General features: G+C 46.6%; 1 protein-coding gene and 1 long non-coding RNA gene across 2 annotated transcripts in view; both read right to left on the minus strand.

Annotated features, from left to right (window-relative positions):
* The window catches only part of LOC308574686, a 306109-nt gene that overhangs the window by 6687 nt on the left and 273691 nt on the right, over window positions 1-25731 (minus strand). The window lies entirely within an intron of this gene.
* The window catches only part of BARX2 (BARX homeobox 2), a 45653-nt gene that overhangs the window by 6687 nt on the left and 13235 nt on the right, over window positions 1-25731 (minus strand). Inside the window, exon 2 of the mRNA XM_081172799.1 lies at window positions 6950-7247. Coding sequence (XP_081028925.1) covers window positions 6950-7247 — 298 coding nt within the window. The remainder of the gene's footprint in view (window positions 1-6949; window positions 7248-25731) is intronic.

Here is a 25731-nt window from a genome sequence, read left to right on the forward strand (position 1 = left end):
CTTGCCTTGTGCAGTTTTCTGCTTGCCTTGTGCCTTTCTATGCTCTGGTCCAAGCAGTTTTGCCTTTGCCCCACTGCTTTCCTCAGGAAAACCCGCTCTTTAGCGCTAAATCAGAACAAATGGCAATCTGTGGGAAACCCCATCGCTGCTTGTTCCGCTAAACCACAGCTTTTGCCAGGGGGGAGTGGCTGGGCAAACAAACAGAGGTGCAAATAAGTCCTAACTTGGAAAGAAGCCCCATTGAACACAGTGGGATTTCTCCCTGAGTCAGCATGCCTTGGACTGGGCAGTTAAATTGCTTTCATTGCTCCTTAAAGCAATGGTCCCAAGAAGAGACTTACGTAAACACCCGCAAGTTCAGGCTGGCCAATTCTGCAGACCTGTGGTCTGTCTCATGCATGTTCAAAAACAATGTTAAGGGTTTGGTGGTGCTAAAACAGAGGCCACCAACCTTTCTGACCTGGGTGTGTGTCTGAGCGTACCATGTTGCCCATGAACACTGCAGCAAAGGATCTCTTATGAGTGGTTAGCGTGTCAGACTAGGACCTGGGAGACAAGGCTTCAAATCCCCACCTTGGGCCACTCACTGCCCCTCAGCCTAACCTACCTCACAGGGCTGTTGTGGGAATTAAATAGGGGGGAGAACCATGCACACCCCCCAGAGCTTCTTGGAGAGAGAAAACTGTGGGGTATAAATACAACAGATAGACCTTCTTGTGCAAAGGTGGAGTTGCTACTCTGGTTTTCCACAAAGGCTGGACAGCCAGACGGAACTTGGCTTCCTAAGGATTCAGAACTCAATGGCACTCAGATCAAACTGGGTTTCACCTGAGATTTCCTTGATAAGATATGGGAAGGTCCCCTCTGCGGGCACACACAAACACACAGCCAAGCACCACTGTGTTTACGTAAGGCCCGTTGGTTAAGGACCAAGTGAAAGACTAATCTCCTCGGATGAAACTTGCTGAACAAAGAAATCTGAAAGAGACCTGCTGGCATGACATCTTCGCTGTGCCTCTGCCACGATTAGCATCAGTGAACCAGAAACACAAAAGGTGCGAGGGCAGCCTAAGCCAAGCTTGGTGCACTCGGTCACGTCTCATACACACCACCGGCTGCACGGTAGATGACTCTGAATCACCCTGAAAATTTGCCAGGTCGTTTTCTCTGCGGTGGGGTTCCAATAGCTGTGTTCACATGGCAATCGTTTTACCAGTTGGTTGCAGCCCCAAAAGGCCCAGAGGACTTGGCTTAAAGAGGGACAACAGGTGACCTACTTCTTCCACTCGTTACCCATTTCTCAATGGGCTGGAAACATAGGAGCAAACCTTATAGCAAGTTGGAACATGCTGCCATCTGGTTTGGTTGTTTGGGCAACCTCGTACCCTCCAACATTTCAATAATAATAATAATAATAATAATAATAATAATAATAATAATAATACATTATTTATACCCCACCCATCTGGCTGGGTTTACCCAGCCACTCTGGGTGGCTTCCAACAAAATATTAAAAATACATTAAAACATCAGTCATTAAAAACTCCCTAAACAGGGCTGCCTTCAGAAGTCTTTCAAAAGTCAGATAGTTTATTTCCTTGAGATCTGATGGGAGGGCAATTCCACAGGGCAGGCACTACTACCAAGAAGGCCCTCTGCCTGGTTCCCTGTAACCTCACTTCTTGCAAGGAGGGAACCGCCAGAAGGCCCTCGGCGCTGGACCTCAGTGTCCAGGCAGAATGATGGGAGTGGAGACGCTCCTTCAGGTATACTGGGCTGAGGCCGTTTAGGACTTTAAAGGTCAGCACCAACACTTTGAATTGTGCTTGGAAATGTACTGGGGGCCAATGTAGGTTTTTCAAGACTGGTGTTACATGATCTTAGCGGCTGCTCCCAGTCTATCTGCCGCATTCTGGATTAGTTGTAGTTTCTGGGTCACCTTTAAAGGTAGCCCCACGTAGAGCGCATTGCAGTAGTCCAAGTGGGAGATAACCAGAGCATGCACCATTCTTGTGAGACAGTCCTCAGGTAGGTAGGGTCTCAGCCTGCGTACCAGATGAAGCTGGTGGACAGCTGCCCTGGACACAGAAAAACCACTCGCTTTGATGCTCCCTCTACAATCAGCAGCACCGACTCATTCTAATGCTTACCTGCATTACAGGGCTGTTGTAATCATCGCTGAGATCAACTCTTTACGGAGTGTTTTGAACACTCGGCTTTGCTATAGCAACACCGAGTGTTATTATCGGCAGGGCAGAGCCCATCAAGGCTGCTGCTTATCAGGCCCATCTGCCCTCTGCTGCCATTAGCGAGCCTCGTCATTCAACGGTTCTCTTCGGGCTTTCTTTAAGACCCACATCAAAGGCAGCAAGGGCAAGGGCAAAGCCGTTGGCAAGACTCCTGAACAGTGTGCTGCTGGGCACACTGGTGTGAGGAATAGGGTGACCACATGCTCCACCTCATAGTGGGCGGCCCTATGTTTGAAGGGCTTTCTGGCCAAAGTCCAGTTTAAAAATAAAGAGCCCTAAGGAGGGAGTGCAAGGAGTCATGAAGTTGAACGGCCACCCGAGCAAGAACACTGCTCTCCTTGCCATATGGTCTTTCCGACAGTGGTGAGGTACATTGCATCTCCATTTCCATGAGAGCAGTGACCTCTGAACCGGTATTAAGATATATAAATTAACTTTTTTTGCAGGTTTCATGCTAATCTGTGTCTGCTTTTGTCCCCTTTTCTGATGCTGAATGATGACTTCTCTTTTTTGGCAACACATAAGCAAAGTGCAAGTAGATAACTAGGTACCACTCTGGCGGGAAGGTAAATGGTGTTTCCGTGCGCTGCTCTAGTTCGCTAGAAGCGGCTTAGTCATGCTGGCCACATGACCTGGAAGCTGTACGCCGGCTCCCTCGGCCAATAAAGAGAGATAAGCGCCGCAACCCTAGAGTCGGCCACAACTGGACCTAATGGTCAGGGGTCCCTTTACCTTTAAGTAACCACTAGTAATAATTCCAGCATTGCACAGGGTTGGACTAAAGAACTGTTGGCGTTCCTCTTCCAGATCTACCGTTCTATGATTCTAGTTTCACAAGTAGGCCATGAAAACATCTAGCATCAAACGGGATGCATTGGGGTTGCCCCAAGACCTGTTGCTACCCGAGGTGATGCTCACGATGGCATCCTTCCTTATTCCTCATCCAGAAGGAGCGACCAGCCAGGCCATTCACCAGTTTTCAAGGAGGAGGAGAGACTCTTGAGAAAAAACATGCATGCGTGGCCATTTTTTGAAGCGTCAAGGGAAGGGCGTCTTGAATTTTCAACCAGGAAAGGAAAATATAGCAACGTCTGCTGCATCTTTGGGAGGCGATGCTGGGAGCCTGGCGGAGGTTTTGCCATTACTGAATCTCAATCTTCACACGGGAAAGGCGCCTGGTTGGCAGCAGGGGCCACATCGCGGCGAGATTACCTGTAACCCTTTGCAAACTGGTTGCTGCGCCTGTTTAGAAACAACAGGCACTGCCTAGGAAACCAAAGCAACAAACAAGAGGGAGGGAGGGAAGGGGCAGGAGAGCTGCGCTGGCTCATCGTGCTCAGTCACGTAGGATGCCAAGGCTTATTAGTGCCAAGAGAGTCGTGTGTGTGATTGATGGTGTTGCCCAACCAGTCATGTGAGGTTCTGAGCTGGCACCACACTAGCCACCCAAACCCTTGAATGGAATCAGGACCCCTTACGAGAGGGACAAAGAAGCCCTTGGTGCTGAGCACTGTGGGCAAGAGCCCTTGGCCTACGCAGGATGGCAGTGGATCTACAGGCAGCAGTGGCTGATGCCCATGGAAGTGTCCGAAACCTCCCATTGTTCTATGTGCATTTTGCGACAGGGGATTTCATTTGCACAAGCAGTTTCTGAGTTCTGGGCGCAGTACTGCACCTAAGATTTCAGATTAAAACTGCAGAGTGGAAGGAAATGAGGACCTTTTGCTGTCTCCCAACTTCTAGCTACTCTCTGAAGACTGGAGAAGAAACCCTCTTAAGAATATCAGGGAGGTGGGCAGGGGAAGGACTAGAATCATGTGGGAAATGAACATAATATTTTAGCTGCAGTTCATTCATTTCAGCTTTGCACAGTGGTACCTCAGGTTAAGAACTTAACTCGTTCTGGAGGTCTGTTCTTAAGAACATGAAACTGTTCTTAATCTGAGGTACCACTTTAGCTAATGGGGCCTCCCGCTGCTGCCATGCCACTGGAGCACGATTTCTGTTCTCAACCTGAAGCAAAGTTCTTAACCCGAGGTACTATTTCTGGGTTAGCAGGGTCTGTAACCTGAAGCGTCTGCAACCTGAAGTGTCTGTAACCCAAGGTACCACTGTATTCTTGTTATAAAAAAGTGCACCTATACATCCCGTTGTTGTGCCTATAACATAGCTGTCAACTTTTCCCTTTTCTTGCGAGGAATCCTATTCAGAATAAGGGAATTTCTCTTTAAAAAAGGGAAGCGTTGACAGCTATGGCCTATAACTTAGGTTTAAGGTGCCATTTAGCTCCTAGCTTTTACATTTCAGTTTCTAACACTGGCCCATGGGGGACTGGTAGGGCAGAAGCCAGGGAACCTGACAGCAGGGGGTGCCAGAACTAAGTACCATATTTTTCGCTCTATAACACGCACCCGACCATAACACGCACGTAGTTTTTAGAGGAGGAAAATCCGTAGGCATGCCACCCGTAGGCATTCCCTCCATAACACGCACAGACATTTCCCCTTACTTTCTAGGAGGAAAAAAGTGAGTGTTATGGTGCAAAAAATACGGTAATTCACAGGAGTGTCCTAGAGTGGACGCACTGGGCGGGCCTTGTCCTCCAACCGAGGTGGAGAGCTTAAAAGCACTTTCGACATGGGGAAACCCCAAGTGGAGGAGGGAGCTATCAATGGCTACTACCCATGATGGCTACCTCCACAGCTAGAGGCAGCCATGCTTCTGAAAACACAGGAGGCTAGAGTGCTCTTGTGCGCATGTTCTTCTTGGTGGTTTCCCAGAGGCTTCTGGTTGGCCAGTGTGAGAACAGGATGCTGGACTAGATGGCCCATTCCTTTGGTCCAGCAGGCTCCTCTAATGTTCTTAAATGGACCTGGCGTTCGAAGAGCTTTTAAGCTCCCCACATCACTCAGATTTAACGTGCGCAATTGCAACCAGAATTTTTGCCTAGCATTTCTGATCAGCAATGCAATCATTGAATACTTTTGCCATATTTTTCTGTGTATAAGACGCCCCTGTTTATAAGACACCACCCCTATTTTTGGGGACTCCAAAATAAGAAAATAGGGGGAAATTGCCCCATGTATAAGATGACCCCCCTTTTCTTAACATAATTTTAAAGTAAAAAACCTTGTCTTATACACAGAAAAGTACGGTAATTAAAGTCTTCTTTACCCCAAATCTTGAATAATGTGATGAATTGGTGCAGAGGCTCCCATCTTAGACTTTTCCCTACTGGCCTACAAAAACCAGCAACTTTTCCTTTCCCTACTGATTGAACCAGCATCCCTACTCTTTCAGTGGAAACATAGGAATCAGCCTTTCAAAGGGGTACCAGGAAGGAAGGAAGGAAGAAGCCTTTTCTCTCTTCTTCATAAGTATCACTGCACATCAATTCATGATGGCATGTGTGCGTTTGAAGCATTCCCACGGCCCTGGTATGCATTTTCCACTGATACAATCTACTCATGTCTCCTTTGATTTTATCTTCTTCTTTATTTAAGGCAAGGGTGCTTTGAAATCTGACCCAACCATGTGACCAAGCACTCCACTGGGAGCAAGCTCATCTCCACGTGCCCAGGCACCATGGCTGTGCTCTCAGCTCCTGAACAGCTGAGAGGAACATCACAAGCCAGCATCCTGGTGAGGCTGGGAGGAGGACTCGGCCGCCAACCCCAGCTCAAGAAACACGTTTGTCCAGAAACGGAAGGCTGCAGAGAGTTTGCTTCTGCAAATGATGCGGCGAAGCTAAAGTGTGGAGGTTTGAAGTGGGGATATTTGCAAGAATTTGAAATGGCAAGGATCTGCCTGTTGGTCCCAGTACGTTTCCAAGCACAATTCAAAGTGTTGGTGCTGACCTTTAAAGCCCTAAACGGCCTCGGTCCAGTATACCTGAAGGAGCGTCTCCACCCCATCGTTCTGCCCAGACACTGAGATCCAGCGCCGAGGGCCTTCTGGCGGTTCCCTCACTGCGAGAAGTGAGGTTACAGGGAACCAGACAGAGGGCCTTCTCAGTAGTGGTGCCTGCCCTGTGGAACACCCTCCCTTCAGATGTGAAGGAAATAAGCAGCTATCTTATCTTTAAAAGACATCTGAATGCAGCCCTGTTGAGGGAAGTTTTTAATATTTAATGCTGTATTGTTTTTTAACACTCGATTGGGAGCCACCCAGAGTGGCTGGGGAAACTCAGCCAAATGGGCAGGGTATAAATTAATTATTTATTATTATTATTATTATTATTATTATTATTATTATTATTATTAGTCCTCTCTCCGGTTTGTGCAGCAGCAAATGGGTTCTTGTTTATTCTTGTGTAAATAGGAAGATGTAATTGAAAGGAGTGACACCTTCCATACAAGTCAGAATGTGTTTTGTTTTCAGATGGCCAGTGTAGAAGATTTTTTTTAGGTTTTACAAATTATCAGCAGGACAAAAGGGCAATTCCTTTCCATTTAACTTGCTCGTTGCTAAATAAATATGGGGAAATATTTAAGATTTTCAAGTGGTCAGGCTTCCCAGATGTGTGAATGCTTTTATGTGTCTCGTCCATGTTCATTAATTTCAACAGGTCTCCTCTGAGTAATGGAGACAACCCACTGTCGGTTGCAGTTTTAAAAAAAAATATCAGTGTTAGCTTCTGGAAATCAGAATATTACAGCACGATGAGAAGCAGTCCTGAGTTCAAAGCCCCCTCGACCAACCTGTCTGGAGTGGAGAGGTACTTCTGCTTCTGGAACTTCTTCTCCAGCCCCATGAGCTGCAGCTCCGTGAAGATGGTGCGGCTGCGGCGAGGCTTCTTCAAGCGGGGCACGGACTGCTCCGCCTCCGACTCGCTGCTCCCGTGGGTCTCGCTGGCCTGGGTCTCTGAGCAGGTGCTCCCCGGCGTCGGGTGTGGCGAGAGGACGCGGGAAGTGCCGGCGGCAGGGATGAAGTGGGAGACGGCCGAGGGCTGCCTGGTGATGACAGAGATGAGAGGATAGGCCCTCAGAGAAGGGGAGCCTGGGGAACAAGCATCAGAGAAGGAGAGGGGTTACACCACAGGTTAGGGCCTCTGCAGGAGAGGTTGAATCGTCGTGGTTCAGAGCCGCCCAATCAGAGCAAGGGCGATTGGGCAGGAAGAGGGGACATCCTGAAGTTGCATGCATGAGCTTTGTGCCTCCCACCCTAAGCCAGGCAGAAGCTTCACGGGTTTCGGGATGGAGGCACCAGGCTGTAATACTGCAATGCTATAATTTACAGGGAACATTTAGGGGACTAGCCTAGTCTCCCATGTCTACTGGCTGACTACACACCACTGCTGATTGCCTGTGATGGCCTGGGACTCGGGCTCAGACTCGGAACCAGAGGAGTCTCAGTCTGCACCTCAGGCATCACCTGAACCAAGTCTGGGGCCTGACCCTGAAGAGTTCTAGTCTGCACAGGTTCCCCTGCAGCAAACACCAGCTGGGCGGAGTCAGGGGCCTGAGCCTGCCCTGGCTCCAGATGTGGGGATTACCTCGTCGCCTTCAGCTGGGCCATCACTTACAGCTGCTCCACTACTGGTTGGCTCAGGGGAGGCTGAGGCGGCCCCTGGGTCTAGTAACCCACTGACGTCTCCCGAGCTGCAGAGACTAAGGTCTGAGAGAAGGAGAGACCTGAGTACTTGCAGGAGGAGTACTCGCCTTCGGGCGAAACAGGGAGGTGAGTCACTGGGGGATCAGGACCGGTCATTACCCCAACAAAGATAAAAGGCTGTCGGGCCCCAACCCAGGTTGCGGGAGCAACATTGTTGTATGCCAGAGATCCTGTACCGGTCCTTGCCTGGTTTCCTGCCTTGTGTCCTGCCTTGGCCCTGTTGGACTGACTCCTAGCAGAACCCTTGGATTCTGGACCGGCCCTGGACCACGTTTCATGGGTTACCCCCAGGCCCAGCACATTGCCCTATGCCTGTTTGGTTGAAAATAACTATGTTCAGCGGGACTTGCTACCATATTGGCATGAACAGCCTTGAGACTATTTGGCCTGTCAACCAGGCCAGCGTTTGACAGCCGCAAACGGTGCCCAAGGCTCGAAAGCTCAGCTTCTGTCCCAGCTTTGCACAAACATCTTTAGCCCTCACCACTGTGTTTACTCATGGATTTGTGAGCTCCTTGCTTTGCTCAAATGTCCCCGAAAAGAATTCTATAAAAAGCGCCGCCACCAGAATGCGTGAAAATTGGACGCATTATGCCAAGTCTCTCGAGCCAAGACTGAAGTGGCTGTCGCTCTGTCACCCTTCTTTGTGTGAATAAGGAGACAGACATCTGCTCCTGACATGCTCCTGTGCTGCTTCCGAAATTGGTGGGAGATCGTGTCAAGGTAAAGGGCCAGCTGGCCATGTCCTCCTGACCAGCCTGAGAACATCCCATTTCAGTCAGCAATGGCTGCGGTTCAACAGCAATGGAGACCCAGGACAAGTCTCCTTCCACTTCTCTTGAAATCCCTGATGCACCCATGAATGGAAATCAGAAAGAAATATCAATATATCTGCACCAATTCTGGTTATGTTCCTAAATGTGTACTGAATCTTTTAAAAAGACCCACATTCCCAAGCTCTAAGGCTAGGACAACATTTCTGTGCTGGAGTCTCCTGCTTAGTTTGCTTGTGTGTTAATTAAGACACTTTGCCATACCTTATCTTTCATATTGCATTGCTATTTAAATTCTAATAATTATTTCTGAATTCACATCGCTACATATAAACCAGCATATGCAAATGTTATATGTCCCTTCATTTGTCCTATTTTGGGGCCAAGCATTTTCTTTTTTAAGCTGTGCTTAAACTGGCCATCCTATTCCAAAGAGGCTAAGAAAGCTGCTTCCATGTTAGGTTTTCAAAAGGGTTGCAAAGACTTTCTGTTTTTATTTTATTTATTCCATTGCATTTCTATCCCACCTTATTCTCCAAGGAGCTCAAGGCAGAATACATAGTTCTCATGCTCCTTACTTAATCCCCACAACAACCCTGTGAGGTAGTTTAGGCTGAGAGGTGGCAACTGGCCCAAGGTGACCCAGTGAGTTTCATGGCCAAGTGGGGAATTTGAACCCGGGTCTCTCAGGTCCTAATCTGACACTCTAACCACTGCACCACACTGATGTAGTGCAAGCCAGGACATGCATTTGGCTGAGCTAGGTCATCTTCTGTGATTGTGGCTTAATTTGCAGTTTCTATTTGGACACATTTATACTGTGATTTTTTTAATTGTATTTTTTTAAAAAAAAGAATATTGTGAATTGCTTTGAGCTGATGGCTCAGCTGGTAGAGAGGAGGTCTGCAAGCTCCTGGCTCAGTTCTGGCTTAGCTTTGTTTAGGGAAAGAGTTGTGGCTGCACACAGTGAGCCTAAGCTTTGCAGGTTCAAGTCCTGGCATCTCCAGACAGGACTTGGAAAGAGACCCTAACCTTGGAGGTCCACTGGTAAGGGAAGACTGACCCAGGTGGACCACTGGTCTGACTCTGCGCAGAGCAGCTTCCTATTATTGTAAGCAGTTTGAATGGATAAATAGAAAATGAAACCGTTCCACCCCTGAACGCTGCAAGCTCACACAAACTTCCCACATTAAAAACAATCTTAAAAACGAAGACAAAACTCAAAAACTAAACAATCAGCAGAGCCCAGTGGATAAGAGGTTGGCCGCAAACTCAAATGGCACAAGTTCTATTCTGAGTTCTGACTCACTCCATGACCTTTCACAAGTCACTTTACGTCTCCATCTCCATTTCATTTACTGACACCCCAATCTCTAAGAACAGTTACTTAGAAGGGAGCCCCATTGACTCTGAAAGCACTTTCCCTATGTGTCCCAGATATGGCGTTCTCAGCAGTGGCAACAACAACAACAACAACCCTTTAAGGTATGCTTGCTCTACACTTCAGGGGGGAGAGGATGTCTTGCCAAAGGCTGCCTAGTGAGTCCATGGCTGGGTGAGATTTAAACTGAGGGCTTCTTGACTTGCAAATCGTTTATTTAATGCTGTTGGTGGTTGGAGCACTGGGCTGGGACATGATTTAGACCCCCACCCAGCCCTGAAGCGCACTGGGTGATCCTGGGCCAGTCATGAGCTTTAAGAGAATGGGGCCCAGTTTAGCCCAGCATCTTGTTTCCGTGGGAAGCCTTTGGGAAGCCCACAAGCAGAACAACACTCTCCTCTCTTGTGCTCCCCAACAACTGATATGTCAGAGGCATACTGTGTCCGACAGAGGATGCAATACCTAGCCAACATGGCTAGTAGCCATTGATGGCCTTCCATGAATTTCTCTAATCCCCTTTTAAAGCCATTCAAGATGGTGGCCATTGCTACAAGTTGTGGCAATGACTCCAAGTGTTTAAGTATGGGCCTCATGGAAGAAGAAAAAAAGGTCCTCCTGTGTGAAAACGCCTGTCCAGACATCTTTATGATCTAAAGAATTCCTTACCTGGATGCAGCAAGGATCTCTAAAGCTCAGAAATGGAAGGCAAGACAAGACCTGGACATTTTTTAGCGATACAAAACTATGCGGACTCTGGCTAGGGCAGGGAAAATAACTTGCAAATTCTGTGTTTCTAAAGGCAAAGAAGAGGCAAAACTTTTCCACTGTTTGGCGGGACTTTATTTCTTACACGTCAAACTCGGACATGCAAAACTCTCCCCATGCCAAATCGCAATGTGCTTTTCTTTTTTAATATGTTATTTATTTATGTATAAAATTATACACCGCTTATTGGTTAAAAAAGAAAGAAAAGCCTCAAAGTGGTTTACAAAAAAGAAAAAAGGGAACAATAAAATTATGAGTGAGGTGAATTACCAGTAATTTAAGACTTTCCAAAAGTTAAAATAACAATAAACTAAAAACAGATGAAAACTCATATCCTATACCACCTGATCTCTACTAATTTGCATGAACAATCTCTGCACTGCTCCTGCATTTTGTGGTTTTGTTTATGTTCTTTCACATGTGTATCTTTGACCCTACATTAATTTAAAAGAATTCTTGCAAAACAAGAGAAAAAGACTGTCCTGAAACTTCCGCTACTCAGTTTCATTGGATGACCCTGGTGTCCTAGGTTGGTGAGCGAATGAGAAAAACATCTCTCTATCCACTTTCTCCATGGCATGCATAATATTATATACTTCTATTGCATATGCACACTTCTTTTCTAAACTAAAAGACCCTGTGATCATTTTGACTGCCCTTTGTGGAACCTTTTCAGACTCCAAAGCAGGGGTCAGCAATCTTTTTCAGCCATGGGTCGATCCAGACCATGTGGTGGGCTGGACTATATTTTGAAAAAAATAAAATAAACGAATTTCCATGCCCCACAAATGACCCAGAGATGCATTTTAAATAAAAGGACACATTCTACTCATGTAAAAATGTGCTGATTTCCGGACTGTCCGTGGGCCAGATTGAGAAGGCGATTAGGCTTCATCTGGTCCCTGGGCGCTAGGTTGCCTACCCCTGCTCTACTGTATCCTTGTGATAGCCCTAACCCACCAAAATGAGGTGGGTGGGTAGCCATGCAAAGCCCCTTGAGTCCCTTTGAAGATGGCCCAGTCCAGCATTTCAGAGAGAGACTCTCGTTTTCTAGGCAGAAATGGTAAAAAAAGACTTTCAAGTCTTTTGGAAAGCTCCCAAACCCCGCATGCTTCCCATCACACGAGGCTAAAGTCAGCCAAAAACATCTGTTGGGAAGCTCTGACTGAACTCCTCTAGCCCGCTGGACGTGACACAATTATCTATACGTGGCCTTCAAACAAGATCCCATTTCAAAAGTTTCAATTAAGATCCAATGCCTCAAAGGAATCCCTTTTTCTCCACGCCTGCCCGATCCCCGTGACATGGATCCACACGGCAGATGTTGTAATGGGGAGACAGAGACGAGCAGGAAAATGAAGCTTTAATTAATTGTGCTGTCTGAACCCCCGCAATGGCAAGACACTTTTTCCTCCCAGGCAAAAACAAAGACAAAAAACACACCACACCTCCCTCCAAAACCTCAGCTAAATCTCTTAATGGAATAAAAGGGGGAAGGAAGGAAAGATTTATGGATCAGCTCCTTCTTGGCATGCCAGGCTCTGCTCCGAGGCAGAAATGTGATCTTTGCTGAAAACACCGTGTGGCGCAGAAAGGTAAATAAGAGGAGAAAATGAATGAACTTGAGACAGGAGGACTGTAAATCTGCCGGCTGGGGAGCGTCAAAACAGTGGGGGAAACTGAAGAGAGCTCCGTCTGCTTCTGGCTTGGCCTATGGCAGTGCTGGAGAGCAAAGGCCTGCGGAACTGACTGCCACTGACCATTTGGAACACATCCTCCTGCTGCTGCTACCTTTGGCGCATGTGCATTCCTGGGCCCCCAACTAGTCCAAGGAAGGAACTGATAAAGGAAAGGGTTTGTGGGGAGAAAATATGTTTTGATTAAGGATAGGGAAGCTTGTGCAATCCGAGGGCCACATACCCTTAAGGGTAATGTTATGGGGGCCACATGGCAGTGGTGGGCAGGGCCACAGGTGAAAGTGGGCAGGGCAACAAATGCATCAATTACCTTGGTACAGTAGCCTAGTTTCTGCACGCGCACATCCATGCACAACCATCTCCATCCACAGCTCAAGAAGACATTCCAGCCGGGGAAAACACTCAAGAAAGGAATAGAATCATAGAATCTTAGAGTTGGAAGGGACCCGAGGGTCATCTAGTCCAAACCCCTGTATTGCAGGAATCTTTTTGCCCAGTCTTTTTTTCCTATCTCAGCAAAAGCATCCATGGCAGATGGCCATCCAACCTCTGCTTAGAAACCTCCAAGGAAGGAGAGTCCGTCACCTCCTGAGGGCGTCCGTTTCACTGTCAAAGGGCTCAAAATGTCAGAAAGTTTTTCTGAATGTTCAGTCGCAATCTCCTTTCTTGTAACTTAAAGCCGTTTGTTCTACCCTCCAGAGCATGAGAAAACAAGCTTGCTCCCTTCTCCACATGACAGCCCTTAAGGCAGGGGTAGGCAACCTAAGGCCCGTGGGCTGGATGCAGCCCAATCGCCTTATTAATCCGACCCATGGACGGTCCAGGAATCAGCGTGTTTTTCCATGAGTAGAATGTGTCCTTTTATTTAAAATGCATCTCTGGGTTATAGGAATTCGTTCATTTCAGTTTTCAAAATACAGTCATACCTCATGTTACATTTGCTTCATGTTACGTTCTTTCAGGTTACGTCCTGTGGCGACCCAGATGTACCGGAAAGGGTTACTTCTGGGTTTCGCCGCTCGCGCATGCGCAGAAGCACAAAATGATGTCATGCACAGAAGCAGCGAATCGCAACCCGGGTGTGTACAGACGCACCACTGCAGGTTGCGCTCTTTTCATGTTGCGAACGGGCCTCTGGAATGGATCCCATTCGCAACCAGAGGTACCATTGTATAGTCCGGCCCACCACATGGTCTGAGGGACAGTGGACTGGCCCCCGGCTGAAAAAGGTTGCTGACCCCTGCCTTAAGATATTTGAAGATGGCTATCATATCTCCTCTCAGTCCCCACTTTTCCAGGGTAAACATACTCACCTCCTTCAACTGTCCGTTTGTGACACACTGAGCCTGTGGACAAGCTGAACAAATGGAGCCCTGGCTTGCCCCAGAAGATGCCTTTGCACCCATCCTTGGAAGAGAAACTGCAAATCAGAGGAGAGGGCAGAAACTACCGTATTTTTCGCTCTATAGGACGCACCTGACCATAGGATGCACCTTGTTTTAGAGGGGGAGAACAAGAAAAAAAAATATCTCCCCCTCTCTGCGCAGCGCCCCTTCAGTGAAGCGGCAGGAGAAACGGAGCCCCTTCCATTTCTCCTCCTGCTTAGCTGAAGGGGCGCTGCGCCTTAGCTGAAGGGGCACCTACCCTTCAGCGAAAGGAACCCGAAGCCTCCGGAGTGCGGCAGGAGCTCCCACCCCGCTCCGGAGGCTTCAGGCGGCTATCTGGAGAGTCTTATGGAGCGAATGCAGGCTCCTTGGCTTCAGTGAAGGCAACCCGAAGCCTCCGGAACGCGGCGGGAGCGCTCCCACTGGGCTTCGGAGGCTTCACGTTGCTATCGCTGAAGCCAAGGAGCCTGCATTCGCTCCATAAGACGCACACACATTTCCCCTTAATTTTTGGAGGTGAAAATGTGCGTCTTAAAGAGCGAAAAATACAGTATTTTGGGCCACTCCTTTGTGCTTCCAGCCTGCCGACGGCACAACTTTAAATTGCTCAGCTAAGCTGTCCGAATTATCATAATTTCACTTGACAATTATAGAGCCCCTTTAAAATAAATCAGAATAATTGATCGAGTGCTAAGAATTAAGGGTGGGAGAAGCTAGTTCTGAGTGCATTTTCCCCCCTCCAGCGTGCATTTTCAGCTTCTAGATATGGAACTGAACCTCTGGTCACTGTGGCTTCTAAGTCAGCTATCCAAGGGAAGAAGTGCAAGGCAAGAGTTGCCCTGTCCTTCTGGCCTACAGATTCTGTCACCAGGATCTGCTCTTAGATCTGTTCAGTGTGAAGAATGCTTTCTCTTCATCGACAGAAAACCTCCGTGGCATCGGTGAGGAGCTCCTCCTCCTCCTCCTAACTGCATCGTAAGAACTGTAACTAAGAACTTATTAATTTTATTTACTTCACAAAATTTATAAGCTGCTTGACTGTAAAAAAAAAACCCCAAACGAACCTAAAAGCTGTTTACAAAAAAGATAAAATAATAAAGCTATCACTAAGAAAAATTAACAATCATAATGTAAAGCCTTTGAAAAATTAAAATAACAATAGACCAAAAATAATAAAAAACAGATTAAAACTTTCATCAACTTTCTAAATGTCTGGGTAGACTTGTCTAAACAATGATGTTTTCAATAAGTGCCAAAATGAGTAGTACAGGCTGAGATTGAGCTTGCTTTGTCTTCTTTTTCCTCCTTCCTTTTCTCCTGCGTGTCTTTTTGGGTTGCAAGTCTTTTGTAAACAGCTTGGAGAGCCTTTTTGGCTAAAGGGTGAAACAGAAATGCCCTCCATGTTCCCTGTTCTTCTAATTCTATGATTCCCATTAATCTAAAACTTTCTCCCTCTGTTTCGTTCCTCTGCGATGAGTGGTATCGGAGCCCTCTCTTATTAGCCACCTCTCAACGCGGCAGTATAATTCAGACATAATCACAGTAATTAATAAATTTGACGGAATTCAAAGCTCCCATGCCCGAAGGCCCTGGGAAGTTTTAGTAAAAACTAATCAGGGGGATAATTAACACTTTATGATGATGACACTTCTCCGCACTGCTGTTTACAACTTCAAGATAAATGCCCTGACAGTAACTAATTAGCTCCAAAAATATGTGACGACCTGCAAGCTTTGGAAATGCAAAAGGGTTTAATAAAGGCAACCCTGGAGACCTGCCCATAATCCTTTATGCAAAAGCAATTTATAACCCTGGTTTAACAAGTCCCCATCCAAACTCCACCCACAGCATGTAGGGTTCATGCATCAGCCCTGGTCAGAGGCTCATCCTGCACAGATCCAAAGGCTCAGTGCAGCGCTCCAGGACTGCATCCTTGTTGCAATGCTCAGCTGGCTTAATGTGCCTCCACCATTAGACCCTCGCCAGCTTTGGTGACAAGCAAACTGGAACCATCAACAGCAAAGGCAGGCAGGCAGGTTGGTATCGGGATTCAATTTTGAGATGTAAAATAAGAACCCAGGAAGCCTCGTTATCACACAATCACACCATCCTCCCATCTAGCTCAGTACTGTCTACTCAGACTGGCAGCAGCTCTCCAGGGTGTGGGGTAAGAGTCTAACAGCCCTATGCAGAGATGCAGGGCATTGAATCTGGTACCTTCTGCACAAAAGCAGATGTTCTGTCAATGGCAGAACAAAAAGCAGATGTTCTGTCAATGGCAGCAACTCCACAAACTATCCAAGAAAAAGGAGGCACCAGCTATGAGTTCAAATTCTACGCACACTTAATGAATTTCCAAATAAACATGTGTGAGATCAGACTCTCCAACCCATCTCTGCATTCCAAGAGGCGCTTTATTAACGCTGTGTGTTTGTGTGAACGCACACCTAAATATAAATCAATCAATCAGTCGTTGGCTTCCTGCTCTGTTAATTATCGCAACATCCATAAGCAAACATGAATTCCGGGCGGCTGACTCAGAGCTTACACAAAGGGCGCTTCAGGTTTCACAAGCCCACCCTTGTGGCCGGTGCCAAGAAAACGTTCGCTGCAAATGCCACTGCCTTTTTCCTGCTTCCAACGTGTAAAAACCATTTGATGAGTGACACAGAAGGATGGAGAGTGAAATTAATTGTTTGCAAACCAAGAACTGCTGTCCCTCTGAGATCGCCGACTTTCAGGAAATGCATTTGTCTTACAAGGAGATACACTTTCTCAGAGAAGTGCCACGCAGGAAGCAAGCATGGATTGGGAGAGGGGGGAGAAGACTGATTCAGTTCACAGCTGAAGGCAAACCTGCTCAATTCACACTTAAAAAAAAAAGTGGATTGAAACAATTCAAACTTCTCTGAATTTTGCAATGCAGTCCTCCAGAAAACCAGGGTGTGCAAAATTGCACAGACTAGGACAAAGGCTCACAATCAGTGGCGTAGCGTGGGGGTGCCAGGGGTGCTGGCCGCACCGGGCGCAACATCTGGGGGGGGGGGCGCGCTCGCTGCCTCCGGAGTCCCCGAAGAGCCTCGGGCGCAGGCTGTAGCGGAGCCGCATGTTTCGCGGAACCGATGAGCTGTGCGTGCGTCCGGGCTGAAGGCGCCCGGCAGGCAGCGGCTCTCAGCGCTCGCCGCGGAGGACGCGCCAGGCAGCCCCTCCTCACAGCCCCGCCTCCGCCGGTGCTGCTGCAGCTGCTGGGCCGTTGCATTTTCCTCGCCTCTCTGCCCCCCTCCTCCTCCGGGCAAGTGGCGTCGTTTGGGCGGCAGCGCCAGCGGCAACTCGCAGGTTAGGGGTTAGGGGGGCGCAAATTACTTGCCTTGCCCCGGGTTAGGGGGCGCAAATTACTTGCGTTGCCCCGGGTGCTGACAACTCACGCTACGCCGCTGCTCACAATGCCTGTATTAGTGACAATAACAAGCAAAACGCATTGCATTGGGGGAAATGCTTTGCAAAATTGTGTATATTAGACAACAATTGCATAGAAACATGTCAGGGATTGAACCTGGGACCTTCTGCGTGCAAAGCAGTTGTTCTACCACTGAGGTACCTTCCCAAAGTACTATAAAAGAAAGGAAATGGGGTATGAGGGGAGAACTGAAAACAAACTGTTAAATATAGTGGCCATGTGTCCTGCTTTACAGAGGACAGTTCTCTGCTTGAAGGACTGCACAGTCCAGATCCAGTTTAAAGACTCTGGGCAGCTTCCAACAAAATATTAAAATACAGTGGTCTGTTAAACATTAAAAGCTTCCCTAAACAGGGCTGCCTTCAGATGTCTTCTAAAAGTCTGGTAGTTGTTCTTCTCTTTGACATCTGGTGGGAGGGTGTTCCACAGGGTGGGTGCCACAACCAAGAAAGCCCTCTGCCTGGTTCCCTGTAACTTGACTTCTCGCAGTGAGGGAACCGCCAGAAGGCCCTTGGCGCTGGACCCCAGTGTCCGGGCAGAACGATGGGGATGGAAACGCTCCTTCAGGTATACTGGACCGAGGCCATCTAGGGCTTTATAGGTCAGCACCAACACTTTGAATTGTGCTCGGAAATGTACTGGGAGCCAATGTAGATCTTTTACGTGGTCTCGGTGGCCGCACCCAGTCACCAGTCTAGCTGCCGCATCTTAAAAGAACATAAGCAGGAAAGCAGTTTACTATCCAATCCCTCCTCCCAGGGGACTCTGGACATTGTAACTCTGCAAGTTGGAATAAGGAGGTCTTCCGACAACTCTCAGCACCTTTGACAAACTAGGGTTCCCAGGATTCTTTGGTGAAGCCATGGCCCAGTCCTGGGATGGCTCATTTGGTAGAGCATGAGACTCGTACACTCAGAGTCATGGGTTTGAACCCTATGTGGGGCAAAAGATTCCTGCATTGCAGGGAGTTGGACTAGAAGACCCTCACAGACCCTTCCAACTCTGCAATACTATTATACTGCTTATCTTTATAGTGAAGATGGGAGCATTAAGAGAATTCATAGCAAATAACACTTTCCCCCAGTCGTGTTCATTTCTCTTACGTTTGATTTAAAACATTTTGTTTAGGAATCTAGAATTAGAAAACATTCAAACACAAGCTTTCCAAGCATAGTAAGGAAACTCTGAAGAGAATTCCAGTTTTGTTGGGACATTCAACCAGCCTATCCATGAGAGCCACAGTTAGAAGCCTTGAAAAGTCAGCCATTAAATTAGTTCACTTAGGAAGTTCAGGAGCCTAAAAATGCTACCCTACCCACTGCAAGGTTGCCATCAAAATGTCAGCCTGTATTCCCACTCCTATTTAATTCAGATTCACCCTTTCCGGGGCAAACCCACTAAGTAAAAAGATCTTGTTGCCCATGATCTGCTGGCGATATCTCCACAGCCCAATGCAAAGTGATTCCCCACCTCGAAGCACCCTTGAATGTCCCGAGCTGCGTTATTTTAATTCTTTGATCTCAGACCTGCCACAATAGGAAGAAGACCCTTCTCTTCCCTCCGCACCCAGCTCTGGGGGACAAAAATAAACCCAGTGGCCCGTTTTGCAGAACAGCTGCGCAAACAATGCAATTTAGAAGGATGCATAATGACACATGATGGAATTTTGGCCGGCCGGCCAAACCTTTGTTTTTGTCAATTAGCTCAGTCAAATCTCTCACGGCTGGGTAATGAGGAGGGAACTGTACACACACCACCCCAATAAAATAAAAAGCATTGCTAACTGCTGAGCTTGCCAAGGCAGCCGGGACAGGGACCCGGAGATGGCATCAAAGGGGCACACACCCTGCTCCTAACTAAGCCACAAGTTGGAGAGCTTGACCTCCTGCCAAACTGTTTGCCTCTCGCTTCGGCACTTATCCTACCGCTCCTCTCTCAGTGGGACTTAAATTAGAGTCAATAATTTTTGGCTTGATTAACCAGTCGACTTTTAGCTTGATTCATCTGTAGCTTAAGGCAGGGATGCAGGAGCCTCAGGCCAGTATGGCAATGCAGCCCTCTAAACCCCTAAATCTGGCCCCCAGTACTCTCCCCAGACCATACCCCCTCGCTGGTTTAGCTTCACACCCCAACCAGTTTTGCCGAGACAGGATACGCCCTTGAACTCTGATCGCGACTCTTGTTTCCTAGAATGGAGGGTCAGGAAGGCGGTGTGAGTGAGATTAGAACCTAGCCTGCTGTACAAGGGTAAAATCTGCATGTATTGCTCCTCCCACTTTTGCCTCTGGACCCACACACCGCTGGCATATGGCCCTCAGAAGGTTGCCCAGGAGGGAATCGGCCCTTGAGAAGATTCCTTGCCCCACCTAGCTTTTGAAGACATTCCCATGATCTCTTGACCCGAGTCTCTTGTTTTAATTACTGTACTACTTTAACAGGGCTGTTTTGTTACTACAGCATTTTAATTGTGTGTGTGTGTGTAATAATCTTATTTATTGATTTTCATAATAAAAACTTAACAAATTTTAACACAGACCGTAAATTATTTTATTGACTTCCCATCCTCCCCTTCCATGGTTTCCATATTTACCTTTAAATGCTGCGTATTTCACCATTCAATACATCCATTTAAACCCATTTATCTTGATAATTAATGCAGTTGCTCATATTTCAAGTCTTGCTGGTGTTTTCATCTTGCTACAGTATTTCTTTAAATATTCAATAAAAGGCCTCCAGTCCTCAAAGAATCTTTTTGTCATTTTGGTCTCTAATATTTGCTGTTTATCTTGCCAGTTCAGGATCATTTTCAAAAGCCATTTTTCCTTTGTTGGAACCTCACCTTTTTTCCATGGATGTTTATATTTTATTCTTTGCGCCATTCGTTTTTTATGACTGTAACCCACTTAGAAGCCTATCCTGGCATGAAGAGGACTATAAACCGAATAATAGAAACTTATAATAAATAAATAAGAATCCTGGCTAGAGAGGGTGCTCTGGGTTAACAGAGGTAGGCATTGAATGTTTGGGTCTCCCCAGTCAGGCACCAGACTGGTTTCAGAATGGCCCAGTGCATAGCTGACAATTTCTGGCTCTTCCACCTGCTAAAATAATATAAAGTCCTCAAGAGATCTAGGGCACGACGTGACTCAGTTGCAGAGGCAGCTGCCTCGAATCCCTTTCTGACTGGAGGAAGATTCAGAAATGCCAGCCAGCAAGTCCTAGAGAAGGTGTTATTCCAGGAAATATATTCCTGCTTCCCGTCAGTGCTCTGCTTCCATTTCAGGTTTGGCTGGACACTTCCCATGCACACCTCCCTAGTTTATTTATTTATTGAGTTTGTATATCCAGAGATAAGGGTGGAGATCAGGCCCAATCAAGTCAGGGGTAGTGGAGCACAGTGGTTCAAGCAATGCTTTAAATCTCTGTACAGTGGTACCTTGGGTTAAATACTTAATTCGTTCCGGAGGTCCGTTCTTAACCTGAAACTGTTCTTAACCCGAAGCACCACTTTAGCTAATGGGGCCTGCTGCTGACGCCGCACCGCTGGAGCACGATTTCTGTTCTCATCCTGAAGCAAAGTTCTTAACCCAAGGTACTATTTCTGGGTTAGCGGAGTCTGTAACCTGAAGCGTATGTAACCTGAAGCATGTGTAACCTGAGGTACCACTGTACTTATGCCGCTTGCCAGCTAAAATCTTGTTGGCAGGCATTGGTGTTGGCCTTTAAAACCCTACGTCCAGGTGAGGTGAGCATCCCAGGCACTGGCAGTCAAGACATCTAATGGGCCTTGCTCCAAGAGTCATCATTTCCAGGAACTAAGTGGCCCTCGACCTGATGCCAGGCTTTAACTGTAATAACCCCAGTGCTCTCCTATGCTTTCTCACCTGAAGCCCACTTGGTCCTTATCTATTGCCACCTGTTTAGAAGTCTATCTTGGCCTTAGCTGAACTGCATTAATAATTGAATCCAATGGCACTTACTTTTGAGTAGGCATGGCTATGACAGCTCCTCCAAGCGTCCCTATTTTCCAGGGACAGTCCCAGATTTACAGAAACCATCCCGGTTTCTGATTTGATCCCAGAACATCCCGCTGTTCCTTAGGAGAAATGTTGGAGGGTATGGAGTTATGCGACCCCTCCAAGCCCAGGAGATAAATAACTATATAACCTTTAGACGACATCAGAAGGCAGCCCTGTACAGTGGTACCTCGGGTTACATACGCTTCAGGTTACATACGCTTCAGGTTACACACTCCACTAAGCCAGAAATAGTGCTTCAGGTTAAGAACTTTGCTTCAGGATGAGAACAGAAATCGTGCTCTGGCAGCGCGGCGGCAGCAGGAGGCCCCATTAGCTACAGTGGTGCTTCAGGTTAAGAACAGTTTCAGGTTAAGTACGGACCTCCAGAACGAATTAAGTACTTAACCCGAGGTACCACTGTATAGGGAATTTTTTTTAATGTTTAATGTGTTATTATGGTTTTATATATGTTGGAAGCCATCCAGAGTGGCTGGGGCAACCCAGTTATATGGGCTGGTATAAATAATTATAATTATAATGGAACAGGAAGTCGCTATTTTCATTGGAGAAATGTTAGAGGGTATGCCATGATGGCAGCCAACTGAATAACTGATACAGGCCTAGAGCCTTCAACATGCCTCAGAGTCATTCCCAGTGAGCTCTGTGGGGTTTACTTGTAAGTAGGCATGCACAGAATCACACTGTAATAAGTCTTCTGCTGGCTGACAATCCTAATGATTATATCTTATGAACTGCCAGGCGGGCAAGGCATCCTTGATCCAAAAGATACGATAGAAGTGGGTTAGGTAAATCATCACCAAGGTATTTGTTGCAACAGAGGAGAGGCAGTTCCACCCACTGTGGTGCAGTGGTTAGGAAGTCAGGCTAGGACCTGGGAGAGAACAAGGTTCAAATCTCCCACTCGGCCATAAAACAGCTCACTGGGTGGCAGGGCGACAGTCCCTGCCTCTCAGCCTAACCCACCTCTCAGGGTTGTCATGGGGATTAAATGAGACGTAAATGTGAATACTGCCCTTTAGCCACATATCTCAGGGCAGTTCGCAACATAAACATACAATACAGAAGGAATTCATTGAATTCATGTTTATAAATATCATATTAGACTAAGGTCTGCTTAATGACAATAACAAGTCCCCCCTTTTTTTGTAATGCACCCAGTTTTTTTCTGATTTGTTTTCTACATGAGTACTATTTCTTGTTTCTTCACCTTTCTTGTGTCTTATCTTACCCTGTGCACTTGTAATTTTGAACTTCTTTCTTTTTCAACAAAGGTTATAAAATAGAAAAAGAAACCATACAATATACGTAGAAGCAACATAATATACACTGCTTTGAACCAGTATAGGTTTGTTTGTTTTTCCCTTTTTGGAAACACTTGCCCTCCCAGCTGTGTTTATCCTTTCCAGGGTGTGCCCTACCATTAGGCAGGGTGAGGCAACTGCCTCAGATGGCAGGTGCTGCGTTGGCCGACAGCAGCGAGGGGTTGAAGGGCAGGGCTGTGGGATACCTGTCCTGCCCTGCGGCTCTAACTCGCCTGCTGCCCTCAGGTGTGGTGGAGAATGCTGTCCTGCCGCCAGTGCTGAAGCAAGAGTCAACAGCCAAGTAGACCAATTGGCTCCAGTGCATGGAACAAGGAGTGTGTGTTTGTGTGTTTGTATAATAATAATTTATAATAATAATTTATTATTTATACCCCACCCATCGGGCTGAGTTTCCCCAGCCACTCTGGGCGGCTCCCAATCAAGTGTTAAAAACAGTACAGCGTTAAATAGTGTACGTGTGTGTGTGTGTGTGTGTGTGTGGAGGGGTGGGGTGACTTGCCTACCTCAAGCAACAATGTGATCTTGGGTTTTTAATGCTCATAAAAGCAGACATCCTTAAAGTGCTGTGATAAGTGTGTGTGGAGAAGGGGACTGAGAAGCGCAGCAGCAAGCCCTGCCTCTGAAACCCGTGCATTAGATTCCTCTTTCTGAACATAGACATGGGCTTTCCTGAGAGAATGCAATGGAAGTCATGCGTCCATGTTGCAAGGAACATCAATGTAGCATGCAAAGCAACATCAGTGCCTACTGGAGATGTCCCCATTTCAGCAAGCCTTCTCAATGGAGATCTTTGTCCTGCGTGCTTTATACTGTTTTTGCATTAGTAGTAGTAGAATTGCCTTTACATATGCAACTGCACTAACTTTTTATATATGCAACTGTTTTATATTTGTTTTTATTATACTGAAAATCACTTTGGAATGCCTCATCAAAAATGATTCATAGATGATGAAATAATAATAATTTGATGGTGCATGACTTGCAACTGTAATTCCAGCTGTGTCTTCATGAATGTGTTGCCGTGTCCTAAGAACGTCTGAAACTGAATACAGCTCTCATGACCATAAAGAGGCAGGAGGGGTTTTTTTTGGGGGGGTCTAGTATTTTGAGTTTTTCAAAGTCTTATTCCCCATTCTGTGCTTTTGAAACGAGTGAACAGACTGGTGCTCCTTCCCGCCTGCCTCCACATATTGATTTACGTACTTTACGGGTGCTTGAACAAAAGAGTTTGCAGTTGCTTCAGCCCCTGTGCAGATCCTCTTCAGCTAAATAATTTAATCAGGAGCTAAACAGCTTGTGGAGACAACGGCATGTCATTTCTAGGACTGCCCTGATGAGTTACTGAAATAGAAATGGTTTCTACACCGATCGATTACATCATCCTATGTGCACATGTCAAATGCTTTCATTAATCATAAGCACAACCTTCTTTATTACAGGTTTTCAAACAGAGGATTTGGAGGCACTTATAACACAGAGGCCCTTTTCTTAATCCCCCCCCCCCACACACACACCTCCTTGTCTCTCCTATTGCTCCAAGGATGCAATAGGTACAGCAAAACGGGTTTTTCCTAATTCTTGGTCAATTTCACAAGTTCAAAAGTTTTACATGAAATCAGCCATCGCTTAGTAAGTATCGGAGGAGGAAGGTGGGAATTAAGGCACCAGAGGAAGAGAAACATAATTACTTGTACATCTATTAATACTGCAGTTTTGATATCTGACTGTTGAGGGCAGTCGGTGTTATTTTTCCACATTCGGTAACAATATTGCTTGACTGTTGGCATGTAGTGGTAATTAGTATTTGGGAGCTGGCAAGATGCGGTAATTGCTATTTGATGCTTTTGATACCTGACGTTGAGTGCCGTTCAGTATTTAATGAAACGTCGGCATCAGGTTATGCCGGCACTCAGAAAGCACCTGAAATTCAGGCTTTGGGCAGTAACAATTTCACGAAGGAAAGTTTTCATTATGCATGCAAAACAGGTGCTCTACCACTGAGCGATGACCCTTCCCCGATGCAAATTATGAACATTCTTACTGTGGACTTCACATGCCTCCTACATACAGCTCCTGCACTTCAGGTGAAGACCCTATAAAGATGAATTCAAAACAAACGCTTGTCATACCAAGCTAAGAATGGGTCATCGTAGACACACAATTGATCTCCCTCGCTCTCACATACTGATTCCTCTAGAACAGTGATGGCCAAACTTGGCCCTCCAGCTGTTTTGGGACAACAATTCCCATCATCCCTGACCACTAGTCCTGTTAGCTAGGGATGATGGGAGTTGTAGTCCCAAAACAGCTGGAGGGCCTGTCTAACCACACAGCCCATATCCAAACTCAGCCACATGATACAAAAACTGGTTACTCTTCTCCAGATGCTACATGGGATCTTGGCAGTTTAAACATTTTGTCATGATTTTAAGGAAAATTCCATAGACAACACGGCCATCCATGTACTGAGTTGTGGAGCATTTCAAGAGAGTTTAGAAGGTTCATTAACCAAACACCCTTCCTCAAAGACCTCTTCCACAGTATTCTGAGCATAACGTGCAGTGCTGGCATGCCCAGGATGTAACCACAGTTCGTTTCTATAGATATTGTACAGCCTCCCCTTTAATAATCTAAAACACCAATAAAACTTTGAAGGAGATTGTCAGCAAAAAATGAAGCCTAACATTACTGAGCATCCACCTTGATTTGCTTGCACAAAGCTTTTGTGGAGATGAGATTGTATCTGGTCTTTGCTGTGCATGTATTCTGATTTATTTGCAGGATATACAACAAAATGCATCCATCCCTAGTTGCTTGCGGGATGTTTCGACATCTTCCCAGTAACATCCCTTCATTCCACACTTTCCCTGTCACTTTCCAAACCACAAAAACACATTTCTTTTTTTAAAGTGGATTTGTTGCTGAAGGGTGGCAGAGTGTTAACTGCACAAACCTAAATTTCCTGTATGCCCTTGAATCTCTCCATCAAAATACTGAGGGTCTGCAGGCACCCTTATTTGAAAGCTGTTTTTTTTAAAAAAAAAAATCA

Source organism: Podarcis bocagei (genome assembly GCF_964188305.1).
Source record: "Podarcis bocagei genome assembly, chromosome: 15".
Taxonomy (NCBI): domain Eukaryota; kingdom Metazoa; phylum Chordata; class Lepidosauria; order Squamata; family Lacertidae; genus Podarcis; species Podarcis bocagei.